Source organism: Pseudopodoces humilis, chromosome 5 (assembly GCF_049639895.1).
Source record: "Pseudopodoces humilis isolate 2021_Gansu_Grassland_sample_001 chromosome 5, ASM4963989v1, whole genome shotgun sequence".
Classification (NCBI taxonomy): domain Eukaryota; kingdom Metazoa; phylum Chordata; class Aves; order Passeriformes; family Paridae; genus Pseudopodoces; species Pseudopodoces humilis.
In genome coordinates this window covers 44,857,303-44,874,813 of record NC_142204.1, presented here as the reverse complement: position 1 = coordinate 44,874,813, position 17,511 = coordinate 44,857,303, and the positions used below count along the sequence as shown (strand labels likewise).

The 17,511-nt window shown below is 35.0% G+C and overlaps 1 protein-coding gene across 2 annotated transcripts in view; it reads right to left on the bottom strand.

The window, feature by feature from the left end:
- Nucleotides 1-834: 834 nt before the first annotated feature.
- The window catches only part of GXYLT1 (glucoside xylosyltransferase 1), a 30,234-nt gene continuing 13,557 nt past the window's right edge, over nt 835-17,511 (bottom strand). For both annotated transcript variants that reach the window (XM_005519284.3, XM_088055337.1), the window contains 6 exons: nt 13,462-13,636; nt 12,419-12,544; nt 11,369-11,620; nt 5,237-5,360; nt 4,752-4,924; nt 835-2,710 (listed from right to left, as the gene is read on the bottom strand). In XM_005519284.3, the coding sequence (XP_005519341.1) occupies nt 2,549-2,710; nt 4,752-4,924; nt 5,237-5,360; nt 11,369-11,620; nt 12,419-12,544; nt 13,462-13,636 (1,012 nt within the window). In that variant the 3' untranslated portion in view covers nt 835-2,548. The remainder of the gene's footprint in view (nt 2,711-4,751; nt 4,925-5,236; nt 5,361-11,368; nt 11,621-12,418; nt 12,545-13,461; nt 13,637-17,511) is intronic.

Sequence of the window (17,511 nt, the reverse complement as noted above, 5' to 3'; positions counted from 1 at the left end):
ACATTCTTCCATCAAACTTTACACTTCATAATAACTTTACAGCACATAAATCATTAAAAATTGGATTCCTAAAGGTAATTTGTTCATACTCATTGTGTTTCTAAAACTAGACAGCAATAAGAATTCCCACACTAGATATAAGGTCTACACTTTTAAGCATCTAACCTTACAAATCAGGTATTGAAATATTTGGGAGCATCACTGGTTCCTATCACATTATCTGTATTCCCAGTCTTTTTAGTGTCTCCAAATGTTTCTCTTATACGCCATATTTGGGTTTTTGTTTGTAAAGGTAGGTTGTTTTTCTAAATTTAAAACAGAGGGATTAGAGAATAAAAATGTATTTGAAACAGACAAATACTCTGGAGAATTACTTAATGGAAGCTATTTGTTTTTTTTTAGGTTTTCTAAATTGTTCATGAATGTAACCTGGAGGTGACCCGAGATGAGGAGTTTTCATTTATATTAAAAAAAAAAAAAAATCAAAACCTATGGCATAAGGCCATAGTCTGCTATTTGTAATATGCTGTGTAAACATTTCTAGACATAAGCACAAAGTAAGAATTTTTGTCCAACAATGAGCATCAATCTTAATTCTTTTTGTTCTACTCCCCCACAAAATTTGAAATTTAAGTGGAAAGATTGATGCTGAAGTTTACATTCCCCAATTTTTTTCTTAAATGCCCCATTAGGTTTTGAGAGGATCTTGACATGCCTACAACATACTAGAATTTAAAACTGAAAATTTCTGCAAAGATAAACACAAAACACAAGTGGAAAGACTTTTTTAAATACAAACACATGGTACAAGTAAAAATGAAAGATGAAGACAAATTGATATAAAAATCAGTATTTATGTAAAAAAATAATGCACTGCATATTGTAAAATCAGTCAGTTACAGTATTCACCTTCACAGAGATTTCTACATTTTCAGGTTTCAAAAGGTTACAAAGCAAGGAAAAGAGTCCTACATGACAGGCAGACTGCTTCCCAGATTCCATTCCAAAAATTTATACCCTGAGCCTGCAGGGAAATTAGAAGCAGGATGCAAACTCCGCTGACAGTGAAATTTGTTTTTGTACTGCTAAAGCATTTGTCCAGCTCACATGGATCTGGAAGTCAGAGCCAGTCTACCTTTGACAAGGAAACAGCTACAAAAATTAAGCTTGTAAAATGGGGTTGGGATGAAGGTGCAAGTCAGTGAGTGGATCCTCCATGTTCAACACACAGGAACTTTCCTGGAATCCAAAAGCTCACTTTATGAAGACTTCATCTCACTTAGACAGGTTATCTAAGTTAATACATACTTTACAAATACATTTCATACCATGCAAGTTTAAATATTTCACTGTAACACTAGAATTCAGCCCTTCATGGTTTTCTCTGGAATAAAAAAAAAAATTTTATTACTGAATTTCACTAAGGTAATTGGAGGAAACCTAATCCTTACCTGCTGCAAATCACTATCAACCTATCGACAGTAATGCATTCATGTAGTTAAGGGTCTGCCCCAAAACTATTTTAAAGCCATTTATTAAAAAAATATTTTAACAGGATATATTCTCTAAAAAAACCATCTACTACACAGTCTGATGAATTATCAGGACTCTTACTACAGCTCTTCACTTTTAGGTACTACCTACTCTACAACAATCATCAGGTAATAATCCCTGGTATGGAAATACAACAGCAAGAGCTTTCCATCATTGGGCTTTTTTTCTACTTCCAAAATGCCCTATAAAGCTGCAAAACCACGAAATTTTTGAAAAGTATTGTAAGAAGCAACTTCAAACTGGATTTTTACTTAAAACCCCCTCAGTTCTGCTCTACCTTTTGGTGCTAATAGCTCTACAAATTGCTGAAACAAAATATTTTTAATATAAAACCTCTGTATTTACTAACAGAAAACTAGTATCACATACTAGTAATTAATTTCTCAGAAAGTCATATTTATAGTGTGCAGTTTACATCTGAGATAAACGAAACAAGATTGTCAAAACAGTACTTCAACATGTAAGAGATGAATGTATAAAGGCACATACAGATTGTCAATGATTACAGCACACTTCTTTGACAAGAGAGTATTTTCTGCACTTGTAAACAAATTTGTTTACATAAAGGCTCACACCTTTAAAGTGAGGTTAGTGCTGCTGACTCAGTTATTGCTACATTCACAGTTTAAGAGAATTTTAGACAATGAGGTACAGTCCCAAAGAGAGCCATCTTCATTTCTTCCTTGCTCATTTATCATTAGATAACTGAATTATGCAGACTAAAAGTACTGACCATAGAAGTCAGTAACACCCAAATCATCAGACATGAGACAAACACTAGCACTGATTAAACTTCAGAAAACCAAAAAGTCACCTTTGCAGAAAAAAAAGTTCTTGTTCTTCATTACATTAATATTTTCTTCATTTTTATGTATGCTAGTAAACCTTTTTTTCTGGGCACATTAAGAGCCCATTCAAGCTGTAATAGAATTCTTGCACCTATTGACCAGCTATGTTAATTCAGTCTCTTGATGTGACAGCTAGGAGTCAAAAATCACCTTCCCTTTGATCTTCTGGCATGCAAGTCTCTTATGCTTTTTGTTAGCTGCTTTATGAATATTTTGTATACTCTTCCACAGTATGTATGCGTGGTTTTCTGTAATTCCCATTCTAGGGGCTGCAGCAGTGAATGAACCAGGTCATCTCCAAAGGAATACTGTAAAGAGGTTAAGAAAATTTAAGGTTAATATGGAAGATTGTCATTAATCAGAGGTATAAGAGTTTTATAAAAATTATTTTCAGCACTATATTTGCTGTTTAAAGGTTTATTTATATTATTAAATATTCATTATTTAAGAACTCATGAGTGCTTCTGAATGCAGTAATTTAAAAACACCTCTAAATAACAGAAATATACTCTCATACTTTCAATAAACCTAACAAGAAAGATTTTTTTTTTTAATGTTAAGCAAATGAACAGACAGACAAGGAGGAAATTTAAAATTACCTTACCCAATTAAAAATCTACAACTCTAAAATGATTTCTGGATTTTTTTTTTTTTAGTTTTTTTTTTCTTTATGGTAACTTTCTCAAATGACATATAACCTTTAAGTAATATAATTCTTATCAAATTATAATGAAACAGCAGTATAAAAAGTGGTGCTGAAGTTTCATTAAACTGAATAATGGTCAAACACGTACCACGTATAACACGAGCATGAAATAAAGTTATCATTAGCTCAACACTGCAATGTTTTTTATAAACAAATGATAAGTTAAAACAGCATTTTGAAGTAACATAATTTTGTTCATCTTATTACCATTGAATCAGTAGTGGCTTACATACTTTCTCTGACATGTTCATGTATAAAATAGGATCGTAAATAAAGGGAATTAATTTTTTCTTCTATTTTTGACAATACTCAAAGGAAACAAAGTAGTAATATTTTTATGGAAATACAATCACTTTCCCTGCAATGTATTCTCAGACCCCCAAAAGTACTTTTCTTCATTTTTATATCTATATGACAACATGTAATAAAGCAACATTAAAATATACTCTTGATTTTTGTAGGTTATACACACACATAACCTGCTACATTAAAATGTGCATCAGTGCTAAGTTTTACAGCTCTTCAGTGAGTATACGGATGTAGTGATAAACTATTTATTAGATGACTTATCTGCAGAATGAAAAGAAGTCACTGTGCTTAGTATTTAAAGGAACAGCAACATATTAATACACTGAATTTCTGGAAAAGGTCAAAACCTAGTATATAAAAAATTTTTTTACAATCCAAATCTAGATACAATTAGGAATTAAAGCGTTGCAGTAAATACAAACGAACTTTGGGAAGAAGGGATTTTTTATGCACTTTAACATCTCCAGAAAAATGAAGCTTCTCGTGATGGCTTGTTCAGCCTGGAGAAAAAGACTGTCCCTCTCTGCTCTGCACTGGTGTGGCCCCACCTTGAGTAAGTAGTCTGTGCAGTTTTGGTCACCACAATATAAGAAGGATATAAAGCTAATAGTGTCCAAAGGAGGACTACAAAGATGGTGAAGGGCCTTGTGGGGAAGCCTCATTGCAGTTACAACTTCCTGGTGAGGGGAAGAGGAGGGCACTGATCCCTACTCTCTGGTGCCCAGTGACAGCACCCGAGGGAATGGCCTGAAGCTGGGTCAGGGAGGGTTGAGGTTGGATATCAGGAAAAGGTTCTTCACCCAGAGGGTGGCTGGGCACTGGAACAGGCTCCCCAGGGAAGTGGTCACAGCATGAGGCCTGATGGCACAGTGCAAGGATTTGGACAATGTTCTCAGGTGTATGGTGTGACTCTCAAGGATGGTCCTTTGCAGGGTCAGGTATTTGGATTTCAATGATCCTTGTTGGCTCCTTCCTATTCAGATATTCTAAGATGTCTAAGTGCCCATGGAAACAGTTTATTGGGTGATTTATTAAATAAAAGAGAATAAAGCCTTTTAAATAAACACTGACAATTAGAGGCGTTGTCTTAGAATCCTAACCTAGATACAGTCTATACTCTGTTTAAAAAGATGCTCATCAAAACAGGAATATATTGGAACTCCATCCAAACAATAAAGGAGAAAAAAAAGTGATAAAACACATGACGTTACTTAAGAGAGAAAAAAATTACTTTGTCACAATGAGGATGGATATGAACATACCTACAAAATACTTGTACCACTATAGATAAACATACATGAAAGAATAACAAGTACAATGCAAAAATCACTTACATTTTTTATTGCTTCATAGACAGCCCTAAAAGTCGGTTGTTTATCATCATGGTAAACACCTCTATTTCCATGAAGAATAAATATACCTTCTTCTTCAGCTGCCTTACAATTGCTTCCATAGATGCAGTGGTCAGGCCGGTAGTTCCATTGGCAAGGAAAGACATAAAGACTTTCTGTGTGGAAAAATGAGAGCTCTGGGTTAAGTATCAAAATTGTTTCAGGCAATAAACCAATCTTCTCTTTATTTATTTAGGACAGCTTTATAAATTTCTGTACAGATCTTCTGAAATCTTAAAGTTAATTACACTCTAGCAAGCTTCAGCACTGTCTCTCAAATGCTTTCAGAGAATTAAAGAATCAAATAGTCCCTTGAAAGCTTTCACCCAAAAGCCTGCTAATTTAATATTTTCCTGGGTTTCTTCCCCGGATATTTTTTTCCCATGGAAAAGATCACAGTGTTAGACTGAAAATCAGTGTGGATTTACCTGGATTGTGAAAAAACATAATGTTCAATAGATCCTGATCACCCCATGTTATATTCAACTTGTATTTCTTCAGTAGTGGCATCAGAATTTCTCCCCATTGTAACCGGACTGGTGTCATATCATTCTATAAACAAAACAAAGCAAAACAATACACATTCAGGACAGTTATATCTATAGGGAAGGAAATGCCTTACAGAGTCACAGTAGCTTGCACTTCAAAGGTAAAAATCCCAAATGTATATTTTTTTTTCTTTTAAACCACCAAGCCTATCTAAGGAAACTAGTTATAGGGACATTTCCAAAATGCTTTTTTTCTCAATTTATTTCTCAATCAACTTACTGAAAAATTTCCCTCTAACATCTTAAACCAAGAATTCTAGGAATAGCAAGGGATTTTTTATAAAGCAGTAGGATCTAACACTGAAATTGCATTTAAGTCATGCAGCAAGCAGATGGGGAGTATTTAAATATCTCCACTTCATGCAATTTTTCTCTTTATCACAGAATTATAATATACAGAGGTTCTAATGCTAACTGCAAAAATTCAAACCAGTTCAATATAAAATTAATTCTTAAATGGTTCCAAACACATACAGATAAAAAAATACTGGCCACAAAGCAGTGTACAAAAATACAAAAATCCTTCAAAGGTTTTCAGAAGCATTTTCATCAAATTGAACTTATTGTCACTGAACTTGAATTTCCACATCAACAGGACAGGACAACTAGCAAAAATCAGTAAGAACCAAAACAACAGCTGTTAGCAAATTCCCTAACACTTGATTTAGCAGAATCACTTCAAAACAAAAGGAGTTCTTCTAAGGTTCTGGTTTAGGAGCAGCTACTTGGAGTAAATTGGCCTACACTGAATTCCATATTAACAAAAGGATTCAAATCTGCAGTTTAAATGGTTACATAGTCTAAAGCTAATCTCTTATCTTTACACCTTATTTAAGGTCAACTAGAACAGAAAAGGAAAAAGGCTGCTCACTTTGTACCCTGCACTTCCCAATTTTGAGATTGTGGATGGAATAACAGTAAGTCCCATAGAGAGAAAATTCCTGAACAAGTACAAGCATTGCATCCTTGCCTCTTTTTAAGCAAGTTGTTAAAAGAAAACCTTACTAAAACTCCAGTATAGTTTGGGATTTGCATACAGGAATGTTATGTTAAGAGACAGATTACCCGGAGAAAAATACTCAGTTTGAGATTTACAATATCAAAGACTTCTTTCTCTGAGCTTTACACTGACAATGTAGAAAGTGCACAAAATTGCAGTTCAGTTCTTACTCTTCCCTCAAATCATTTCAGCAATCAAATATGAAGGGCTTTCAGAACTGAAGACTAAACCAAGAAATACTACAAGATCTCAGACAAGAATATCAAAAAATATCTATACCTTATATTATGCAAGAAGCCAAAAAGAATATTTACAGTCCCTTCTCTCCGAAAAAAGTTATGATTATGATTGCCTGCGAGTATTCAATGAGCCCAGGCATAAGAAATGCACAAGAAAATTCTTCACTAGTAAGAATTATCATTAGATTCAGTGCAAAGTAAAACACAGGCTTTAACACTAAGCTAAAACCATCCAAAAAAGCAAATTAATAATACTGAATCACAGCCAGTAAAGATTATTCCTTCACTTGAAATTTCAATTCACAGAATACTGACCTAAGTTTTAAGTTTAGAGAAAATGCTAAGAATTAAAAACAGAATTAAATTAGTTCACTCATAGCAGGCAAATCATGGTATGAGAATATACAGTAACAAATATAGTTTTAGAGCAACAGACAGAAATAGAAATTTGAATTGTTAAAGTCATTATTTAATAGAATTTTCTTTTCACTTGTAGAGTTTTAATAGCAGAGAAACCCAAAGGATTTGCATCCCAAGAAGATGCAAAGCAGGTGAAAGCATGCATCACATAGCCGCATGTCTAGAAGCAATACTACTTGACAAATAGCGCTGTCAGATTTAAGAACTGGAAACTGTAATATTTCCATAACCTTTGCATAAATAGAAAAGAGCTATATATTAATAAAATAGCAGTGATATATAATGACACCAGTGTAGGAGCAAGAGAAACTACTTAAATACTTGTTTTCCTTCTTTAAAATATGCTGTTCTAACTTGCAGGGAGGTGAAACAACCCAAGAAGTAGGATGCTGCTAGAACTGTTTTTTCTAAGTTACTCAAGTAAAAAACTCAAAGAGAAAATGCTACAATAATTTTAAAATTTCCAGAATAAAAGCCTTCTTTGCAGTATTCCACAACATTCAAAGAATGCTAGTGATTTGAGGAAAAAAACCCCAAACGATAGTAGGCATTTCTGTGAGAACATCAAACTGACACAGGTTCTTAAGAACTCTCAAAACTTAGTTGACTTGAGCAGAAGAAAATGTGTAAGAACAAAATATATGCAGGAACATCAAATTATTTTCTGACATTTTGGGTTGGTTTTTTATCTGTTTAGCTTGGTCATTCCTCATTTCTGTACCAGAAAACTTCTGTCTGGCCAAGGCTGAAGTCAGACTTTAAAAAACTGTTACTTTTAGCCTTTATTTTTTTTAAATTCTAGGAAGAAAATATAAAACCGAGGAAAAATTCTCAAATCACACAGCAATATCTAAAGAAACTTCAGCTGTGTCCTGCAAACAGCTGACCAATTTAAATTTCCTTCATGCTAAGGGAGAGCCAGCCCTATCCTACTTAAATGATTTTACCTTGTTCTTGCACTAACAGTGTAGTGCTAACACTAACTGCATGTTTATGTAAGCTGATGTACTTCAATAACCCAGCACAAGGATTTATTTTTTCTACTGTTAGCAAATTGAATTGAATCACAGAAAGGACCAAATACCAAAGGCTATAACCAAGCAAATAAGTAAAGTAGAGAAAAGCAGCTGGTAAGAGACAGGAACCTCCCTTTTAAAAGTAATTTGGTTTTGTGCAGGCTCACCACATTTCTTATAACTACAGCCCTAAGCAACAATGAATGGAAAAAAAGGTTGTGAACTTTGTGAACTTTGTGGTTTTTTTCCCTAAAGCATACCCATGAACCTCTACTTCGCACACTCTATCTGAAGTTAATTTATTTGGGGCTTGTTTGATTTTCTCAGAGCTTGTTCCCTTCCTTTGCTGCCTGCATCTCAGGCATCACAACTAACCTTCTTAATAAATGTGACAGAAATCATTCCTCTCTATTCACATTGCCTCATCAGTCTTTTTGTTAAAAAGCACCGTACCTGTAGCATTTGATATATCTCTCCCAGTTTAAAAAAAATATCTACATCTATATGCATGCATACACAAAAAACGTCACCTACTATTACCTCTTCCATATCCTAAATAGTCCTGAATGCTTTACATTCCCATTTTCTAACTGCTGCTTAGCAGAGACAACATGTAGGCACTAACCACCAGAAGCTTCATTATGAATTCTAGGCTCAGGTGCAGTTATGCAGCATAATGACCACACTACATTCAGTAACACCTCTGTGCATGCACGTGTATCTGTATACAAGCATACACGTGTGTGCATTAAGTGCATGTATTTGTGCCGTACTCACAATACACAGGACAAATGAGATAGGACCAGACATCCATTAGGCACTACCAACAGCCAAGGAGCTGGGATGCTTGTCTGAAATGGCCTGACCTGACAGTCCTGAGAAGATTGAGGCTCAAATAGGTAAGTGGATAAAATATGACTTAATCCTGGAGCAGTACATGGAACTACAGTTATTGCTACCCAGATGAACATTATAACCATTGGCTAAAGTCTCTGGTTCTATATTTTATTTATCCATCCTCTGGATCTTTCTGACTCTTAAAAATCAATGTGACAACAGAAGAAAGATGCTTAAAGGCCTCAAGCGGCTCAGCTTGTAATTTGGGCTACAACAGACAAAGAACCCACAGTTTTAAATCCATAGCACTGGAGGAATATCCTGATCCAAAAACTTTCACTTCAGATAAATGCTCTAGCACTACAGTATTGTGCATAAAGGTCAACAGACATCTTTAAAAAGATACAAAACTTCCCAAAACTCATATACTCCTATACTCCTATACTCATATACTCCTTCCTTGAGCCTCCTGAAAGAATATAAACAAATTCACACCTTCCCATAACATAATGAAGCATTTTCTAGTTCCACTGTATTTCACTGAAATAATTAATGGGACACAATCGAACTATTACCTTTAAGTTACAAAAGCATCTGCAGTGTCACTGGCAAGGGGTATTGGACAGTCCCTACCCCTGAATTTGGTCTACCTTTTTTCCAAAGGTTTGGGAATAGTAGCTCCTTTGCTATCAATCACAAGCTAAAGTCATACAATCTGTGTATAGACTCACCTGCACTAAATCGTTTTCCAAGTTTTGTTTTCATGTCTGCAACTTTTCCTATTGACCAATTGTCTCTTTATAAAGACATTCAAGGAACCTGAAGATGAAAACATCAGTCTCTGCAAGTTTCCATAAACAGTAGTTTTTGTAATAAAGCTTGTGCATCTTCGGGCACTGTGATGCTCTGCAAGCTTCTGGGACCACACTCTAGGTACTGAGACAGAATAAACTAAATGGTTCCCCTGCTCAGCACTCTCTTAGCCCAGATCTCACAGAACCACAGAAAAAATATTCTAGCCCTCTAGAATCAAGGGAAAGTGAAGTGTTTGATTTTGAATTTCAAAATACTCATGTATTATTTCACTTAATTAAATCTTATATTTTAAGTATATAAAGACACATTTAAAAACACCAGTTTTAAGTGTTAAGGAGACAGGACTTCATGTTGTCCTCTAGAAAATTACAGTTCATTTTATTGACAATTTTAGTATCCTACATAATCTGTATGCTTCTGAAAATTTGAACTCCAATTCTTCCAAAAAGGCAAAAAGTTTTCAATGAATTGATAACCTCAGTTGTACTGAGACACCAATCCAGAATTCTGGTACAATACGAATAAAAGACCAACTTTATCTTAGTGTTTACCACACTGAAAATAAATCACTATACAGAAATGCAGTGTCAGTGCTTAAGATACATGTAGCTTTCAATCCCATGTTTTTGTCTTTATACTTTTCTGTATTTTCATTTCTCCATATGCTATCATCAGTAAAACAAACAAACTAGACAATGCAAGATTTCACTGATTATATATATATATATATATATAAATATAAATAATATATATATGATCGAGAAGTTTTCTTGGAGAAACTGCAGCCATATACTACAGCTACTATAACTTTCTACTTTTAACTACAACTGAGATAATCCATTCTCCATTTCTCTTAAATTCTCTGAACTTCCTTCAAGAAAATATATATTAAGAATGCTAGGATGAAAGCTGCATATTACACTGGAAATGGGGGGGAATTAATGTCTACTGCAAGTTCATATTGCTCTTCTTATGGATGCATCTTCCAGAAATTTTTGATTGCATGATTATTTTTCCCTAATCAAGCTTGTCTTAAGCAGAGATGCACTGTCTCCCAAGCATAATCACACAGCACTGCTTTTGTACTTGTGTTTCAAGTACATTAAGAAAGAACTTCAAGTCTGAGAACCAATGACCATTTCTACTGCACTGTGCATTGCTTCCATGCATGTAGTGGTAGCTACTTTCATTACAAACTTCTTTGTCTACAAAAGCTAGGACTTGAAAACAAATAAAACGATACTTAGAGTGATAATCACTTGGCTACAATGTAAAAGATCAAAATTTGGAAATCTTCGTTTTCAGCAACTTATGAAATGTTTTAGCACCATCTCCTGGTCATACACCTACACACATTTTACAAGTTGACAATAATTGTTTTACTGGGATGGCTGTAGTGAAGAAATAATGTGGGCATATCTATTGGCAAATGTAATTCCCAGCAAATTTTATCAAGTCAAAGGATTTCTCAGAACTAAGAAAACTTAAATCAATCAAGCACACATGAAATTCAAGGCTTACATTGAATGACATTTAAAAATAGCTACTATTTTAAACAGTGTACCCTGAGAGCATTATTACAATTACAGAAAAAAACATTTTGAAAAATACATATGAATATGAAACAGAAATAGAATTAAAAGATGGAAATCCCCTGAAAATGCAATTGAGGCAACACACATACCTTGAAATATTTTCTTCTGATACGTGTCATATTCATTAGCATGACTCCAGAATTAATTCCAGTTACTCCATAATAGGGATGTCTAGCAAAACGATTATACCACCCAATACGAGGCTCTTCATGTTCTGGTGCCATTGCAGCAATTTGTGTGGAGTTGAACTTTCCCAGAAAAGACCAAATATCATCAACAGGCCTCAAAAACAAGATGTCAGTATCAACATAGAGTAGGGAATCCACATTTTTGAGGATTAACTGTGAGGGAAAGAAATTTAAAACCAGAATTTTAAGTTTTATTGAATTTCTCTTCATAAAACACAAGAAAGTTTAACGATTTTTTGTCATAGGCAAATAAATTCACTTTACGCTGACAGTTTGCAGTCAATAAACTTGTCATCATTTCTTTTTCTCACATTTTAAAGAATTTTTGTAGAGGGAAATAAGTTTTATATAGAACAGCAATGCAAAGGCACTCATTCTACATTTTTTATGTCAGGGCTCCTTAGGAGTAGGTGGAGGCCAGGTGTAACTAACAGAAGCTGCTCTCCTGCTCCTGCTCCCATGCAGCTAATCAAACAAGCATTAAGAGCCTGTCTTTGGGAGACAGCTCCCACTCCTCTAATTCACCAAGCCTGAAGTATGCTTTCTTAACAGTTTTAGTTGAGCATATGCACATAACACTGGCAACAATAGCCCATTTATTGTTTCCTTTTCTCTAAGACTTCTCAGACCCACGCATGCTGGAGAATTTCCAACTGCATGAGGAGATGAGGTATGGTAAATCCATCTTACCTCTGAGATGATGACATGAGCTAAACCTCTTTCTGAGGATACTGTGCCATAGTGCATCAAGTGAGAAAAGGACTTTTATTCCAAAGGGTACTAGTGCCACAGAAGAATGTTAAATTCAGAGGGTTTTTTCAGATATCATAAAAGTAACTTTAAGGAATAGTAGTAGTTCTTCATTTAAAACCAAACAGAAATCAGATTAACAAGGACAGTTTGATCCTTCATAAACAGACTTCTGGACTGTCTTACTACAAAGTAACTTACTGGCAAAAACAGTCTTTGTGAAGCACATGGTTTAAACAATTTCTTCCATTCTGCTGCACTCTCAGATGGAAATGTTATTGGATATAATGTGTAATTAACTTTTCCTTCATAGGGGAATTCATCAAGCTATGCGAAAATAAGAAATCACAAAAATTACTTCAATTCTGTTACCAAAAAAACCCAATTCACCATTCAAATTGATACTTGAACACAAGTGCAATGACTCTTTTCCATAATAGAAATCCAAGAATTTGTCAGCTAATCAAAAGACTTGAACGAAAGTGGCACCTGCAGGCCACTATGAAGAAAACATATCAAATCACATTCAAAAGGAAGAGAAAGCAAAATAAATCAGTATTTACAAAAAGTATATGAATTAAAACCCTCTTAACTAATTACCACAGAACAAATACCAATGAAATCTTTCAAAATTTAATCTTACTCCATTTTTGCCACAGCTACTCTTTGCATAAGTGTATATAAATTTGCATTTGTAACATACTAAAGTCACAGTTAATAAGGCATTTGAAGCACAAAAATAGTACAATCCTCCACAGTTATAGCCTTGTCAGCTTCTAAAACTGCTACTCCAATCATAATGTAATTTTCACTAACTGAAATATACTAAAATTAGATATAACTGTATCTACCATATTCAAAAACTGGTGTTTCACTTCCTCTAAACAATAGAAGACTGACTCATGCTGTAAGCACAGGGACAAAAAAAGGACAGATCTCTAATTTTTTATTGTAAAGTCAACTCTAAATAAACTCACACAAGGTAACTGGTTTGTGTTTAGAACACCAGGCTTGTATTTAACAGATTCAAGATGACAAATCAGAAGGTACTGGTCTGTTTCTAGGAGAAACAGCTGGCATTCTTCCACAAGAAAAAATTTCAAAGATCCCCGTCCAACACTACAAATGCCTTATTACCTTATTTTTAGACTCCTTCATTTCTGCCACTCTATCAAACAAGTAGACCTGCTGTGTATTACTGAAATTGTGCTACAAATTGATTGAATACATTTTTGAATACTTACTATGTCTTTGAAGCTTTCATGCAATTGGTCCTCAGCAAAAATATGAAAATGGAGAGGTTTGATGCTGAAAATAATTGCTGATCTCAGCATAGTAGCAGTCTCCTCCAGTCTTTCACCACAGGCCACCACTGCTAGATGCATTTTCTCAGAAGGATGTGTTTTCATGTAATCATATCTGATACAAAAATGTTTTTTCATTTGACATTATTTCTAGCACAGTCTTAAAGAATTAATCAAACTACTATTTAAGGCTTAAACAAAAACTCTATTATTTACTACAGCAAGTAATTAACAAAATACCCTTTATCATCCTTAAACCAGCAAAGTATATCTCAACAGAATAGGCAAACTACAGCATTACACATCGTATGTGTGCTTACATTTAACCTGAATCTTTCTCATAATCACTCCCACCATCCCAGCCTACAAGGAAAAAAAAGGTCTAGATCGATACACAAACATTTATTCTTTACAATCTTACTATTCATTACTAGCAAGGAAATTCATCCAAATAGCTATGCTAAAGAGAAAAGTAAGACTACACAAAATTACATCAAAATGTCAAGGGATGACAGCACATTAAGTCTATACATGAGTTTTCCCCCCTTTCCCTGGACTAAATAGACATCGGAAAATATTACAAATACAGCAGAGTTGAGCTCAACAGCAAAAGTGAAATAATCCCTACTTTCACAAAGTTCTGTTGAGAATATTTTTGACTGGCCTAGGTTTTATCCATTTTCTGCCCCACTAAGTCCTTTTCTGCCAAACACACCCTTCAGCACTTTGCCCAAGCACTGACAAAACACAGAAAGCCTTCTCCTGTCCTTCTGTCTTGCAGGAGTACAACGTGGGCTGGATGAGGGGGGAAAATAATAGTTCAGATGGCCTTCTGGGATGCCCTGGTGCTCCCAGTGGTTCTGGGAAATCCCTCAGGTACACTGACCACACACACTCTCCATGTCCTTGAGGCTAAATCATTGCAAGGACTGCGGACTGGGAAATCCTTTACTTCTGAAGACACCTGTGCAACAGTTATGGTAAGATGTGCCTGGAATGTATTATACAGGGCACACTTAAAAACTATTTCACTATTTTAATATAATAGACTAGAATTGCTATCAGGTAAATACTGTTAGCTTGGTGGTAAACACAGTGGCTATACTAAAAATCTCCTGGATTTCACAGATTTAGTCAGAAAAGCTTTCAAAGCTTTTAAACACACATCAACTCAAAGCCCATCTGCAAAACAATATTATGCACTTGAGCTGTCTGCACAGATTATGGGAGAAGGGGGCCAGTAAAACCAAAAGTATCTGAACATTTAAATAACATGTTTAATGCCAAATTATGCAGACAACACCAATTCTTAAGTTAAAAGTTAGAAAAGACTTAACCAAACTAACAGTGGTAGAGAAATGCTTGACAAATCACCCATTCTTAGAAACTTGTTGAAGAGGGATGCGTCAAAACAGAAATTACCAGATGTGATTCTTAGCACATAAGCTCCACCCAATTTATGCAACCATGTAAATACATACAAGTTTTCCTTTAAATTTGCAATAGATAATATGCAAATATGCGTCTTTTCTTTAAGGCACAGAAGAGCTACACACATTATTTTCACTTCCACAAAGCAAAATATAAGCAGTTATCTCTATAAAACTGCTGAATTTTAATGCCACAAATAATTGCTGCTTTAAAAAACATTCTGACTTTTGGAAGAATTTAATGCCCTGGAATTAAAAATCTCCTTTTTTTATTTTATTTTTTCAATCTTAAATCCAAGAATTTAATATTAATAAAATTTTAGTTAGATTATGCAGCCAGTCTTAAGTCAAGGTTCAGGGCATTATTAAAAATCACAGGGATCAAAGACCTCATAGGTCAGATTTAGATCCAAAGTAGGGCACTTAAATGAAGATACTAACCTGAACTGTGTCCAAAGTCACATTAAAGCCAATAGAGATCTAGTGAGCAGGTTATGGAGTATAGAGAGTAATTAATCTTATTTCAAAGTAAACACCTAAGGCTTGAATAGATTTTTAACATAGCTATAGTGACACTTAAGTTCTAGAATATCTTACCTGATCTCCAGATGCCAAAAACACTGCATACTACAAAGATCATTTTGTGTCTATTAGTCCTAAAAAGATGTCTAGGATATGCAAGTGCTTCCTGATTAACAACAACCATTTACATCTCAGCAACTAAATGGCTGGTCATCTGGATCATCCTCTATGCCCTTTCAATTTTAGAGACTGTTTAAGACCTACCTGACATAGACACCAATATGCAGACATCTGTATTCAGATTATTTAATTTTAAGATTGAAACCTTTTATAAATCTTGAAAAAAATCTGAAAATTAGTTCAGGTTAACACACACACTCACTAAAAATAAGAATCTTGGAATACAATCAAGACATGTCCATTCAGACCTTTATATGTAAAGCTAATTTAAACATTACACCATGTAGTAAGCAGTAATGGAAAAAACAACACAAGCTGAATATGATGAGGGTAGTTTAAACTCAGAAATAAGTACATTGCCACAGTGTGAACAAGCTGCAAGCAGCAGATTAGCCTGACCACTAATCCACTGAAAAGGGAATTACAATAATTAAACCCTGAAGTCATGAGAGCCTACAGTGATATTACAAGGTCATGTGATAAATAAGGGCAAAACCTACACAAACCGCACAGCTGAAAGCCAAGCTCCTGAATTACATGTAACAAACAGCTTTCCATTAATAAAGTATGATAAAAATTATGCTGAAGAAACTCTAAAATGCACTAAGATTCAAAGACTATATTTTATTATTTCTACATCTAGTGACCTCTGTGAATAAAAGAACATTTCAAGCTACACAACAAAAAACTGGACTGATCATGTTATAATGCTTTTACAGTCACTTTGTTCACACAACCTCTTTCTTCTGTAAGTTGCAGATTTATTGAGTTAAATTTTTTTAATCTGTGCTTAAAAATTATTTCTTAAAAAAAAAAAAACCTTAGAAAAAGCTAATGAAAACTGCATTTCAGCTCATACCAAATGGGAAACAGCTGGACTCAGATCCATAAATCCCCAACCTAAAGCTTTATCCCTGTAGCAGATGGAGCAAGAAGCTCCATCAATGTTGGAAAGAACAGGCCACCATTCCCTCTGTGGACTATCCACTACAAAGGGAATGAGACATATCAGATGTTTTAAGGCAGAAGTTGGGAAACTCCAGAATTGTGGTCCTTACTCCAGACTCCATAAAAAGACATCCTTTAGTGATTAAAAGCTGCATTTGACTTCTCTGCATACAGACCACAGGGAATCACAGCCTCCATTTAGCAACCAGGCCTCAGTGCTGCTCCTCTCCCTTTCACATACACCTCTGTCCACTGCCAGAGAGAAGTCCTACTGCCACCTTCACCAGGAATGCTATTTACTGATAACCCTCAGTTGCCAGCATCTTTCATCACTTTTTCCTCATCCTGATGCAAGAGGCAGCATGAAGTGTAAATTGTTCAGCAGAGCTTATCAGCTTGAGCTGTGCAGTCTCACCTTCAATGTGAATGTGTTCCACCCACAGAGCTAATTCTGTTTTTCGTTACTTGCTTCACTCCCTTAATATTATGCCTATATGGCTTTAGTTTTTCCACTAATTTCTTCCCAAATTTTCTGCCTTGAACTCCTCCTTTCTTTTCCCACCTCTGTGACCCTTCTCCCCATCTTTCCCCACTGCAGTTAGGCATGCAGCTGCCTCACTGGAAGCCAGGGAAAGGAAAAACATGTTCAATTAGATAATTGGTCCGGTATCTGTTATCACCAAGTGATACAAGATCTTTTGGCAATACCAATTTTTTTAGCAGTTCAGTTGCTGAGTTGATAATGAGCAAAATAAATATTATTCTACAAGAATAGTAACTTGTCTGAACCTGAGCAGGTTTGGTATCAGGTATCACAGCTCTGGTATGAGCCTTTAGTGAAACTCAAATACAGGTCCTGAAAGGGGTTAAGATGCTTTCAAAAGTGAGGTGATACTGTCAAAACACTTGC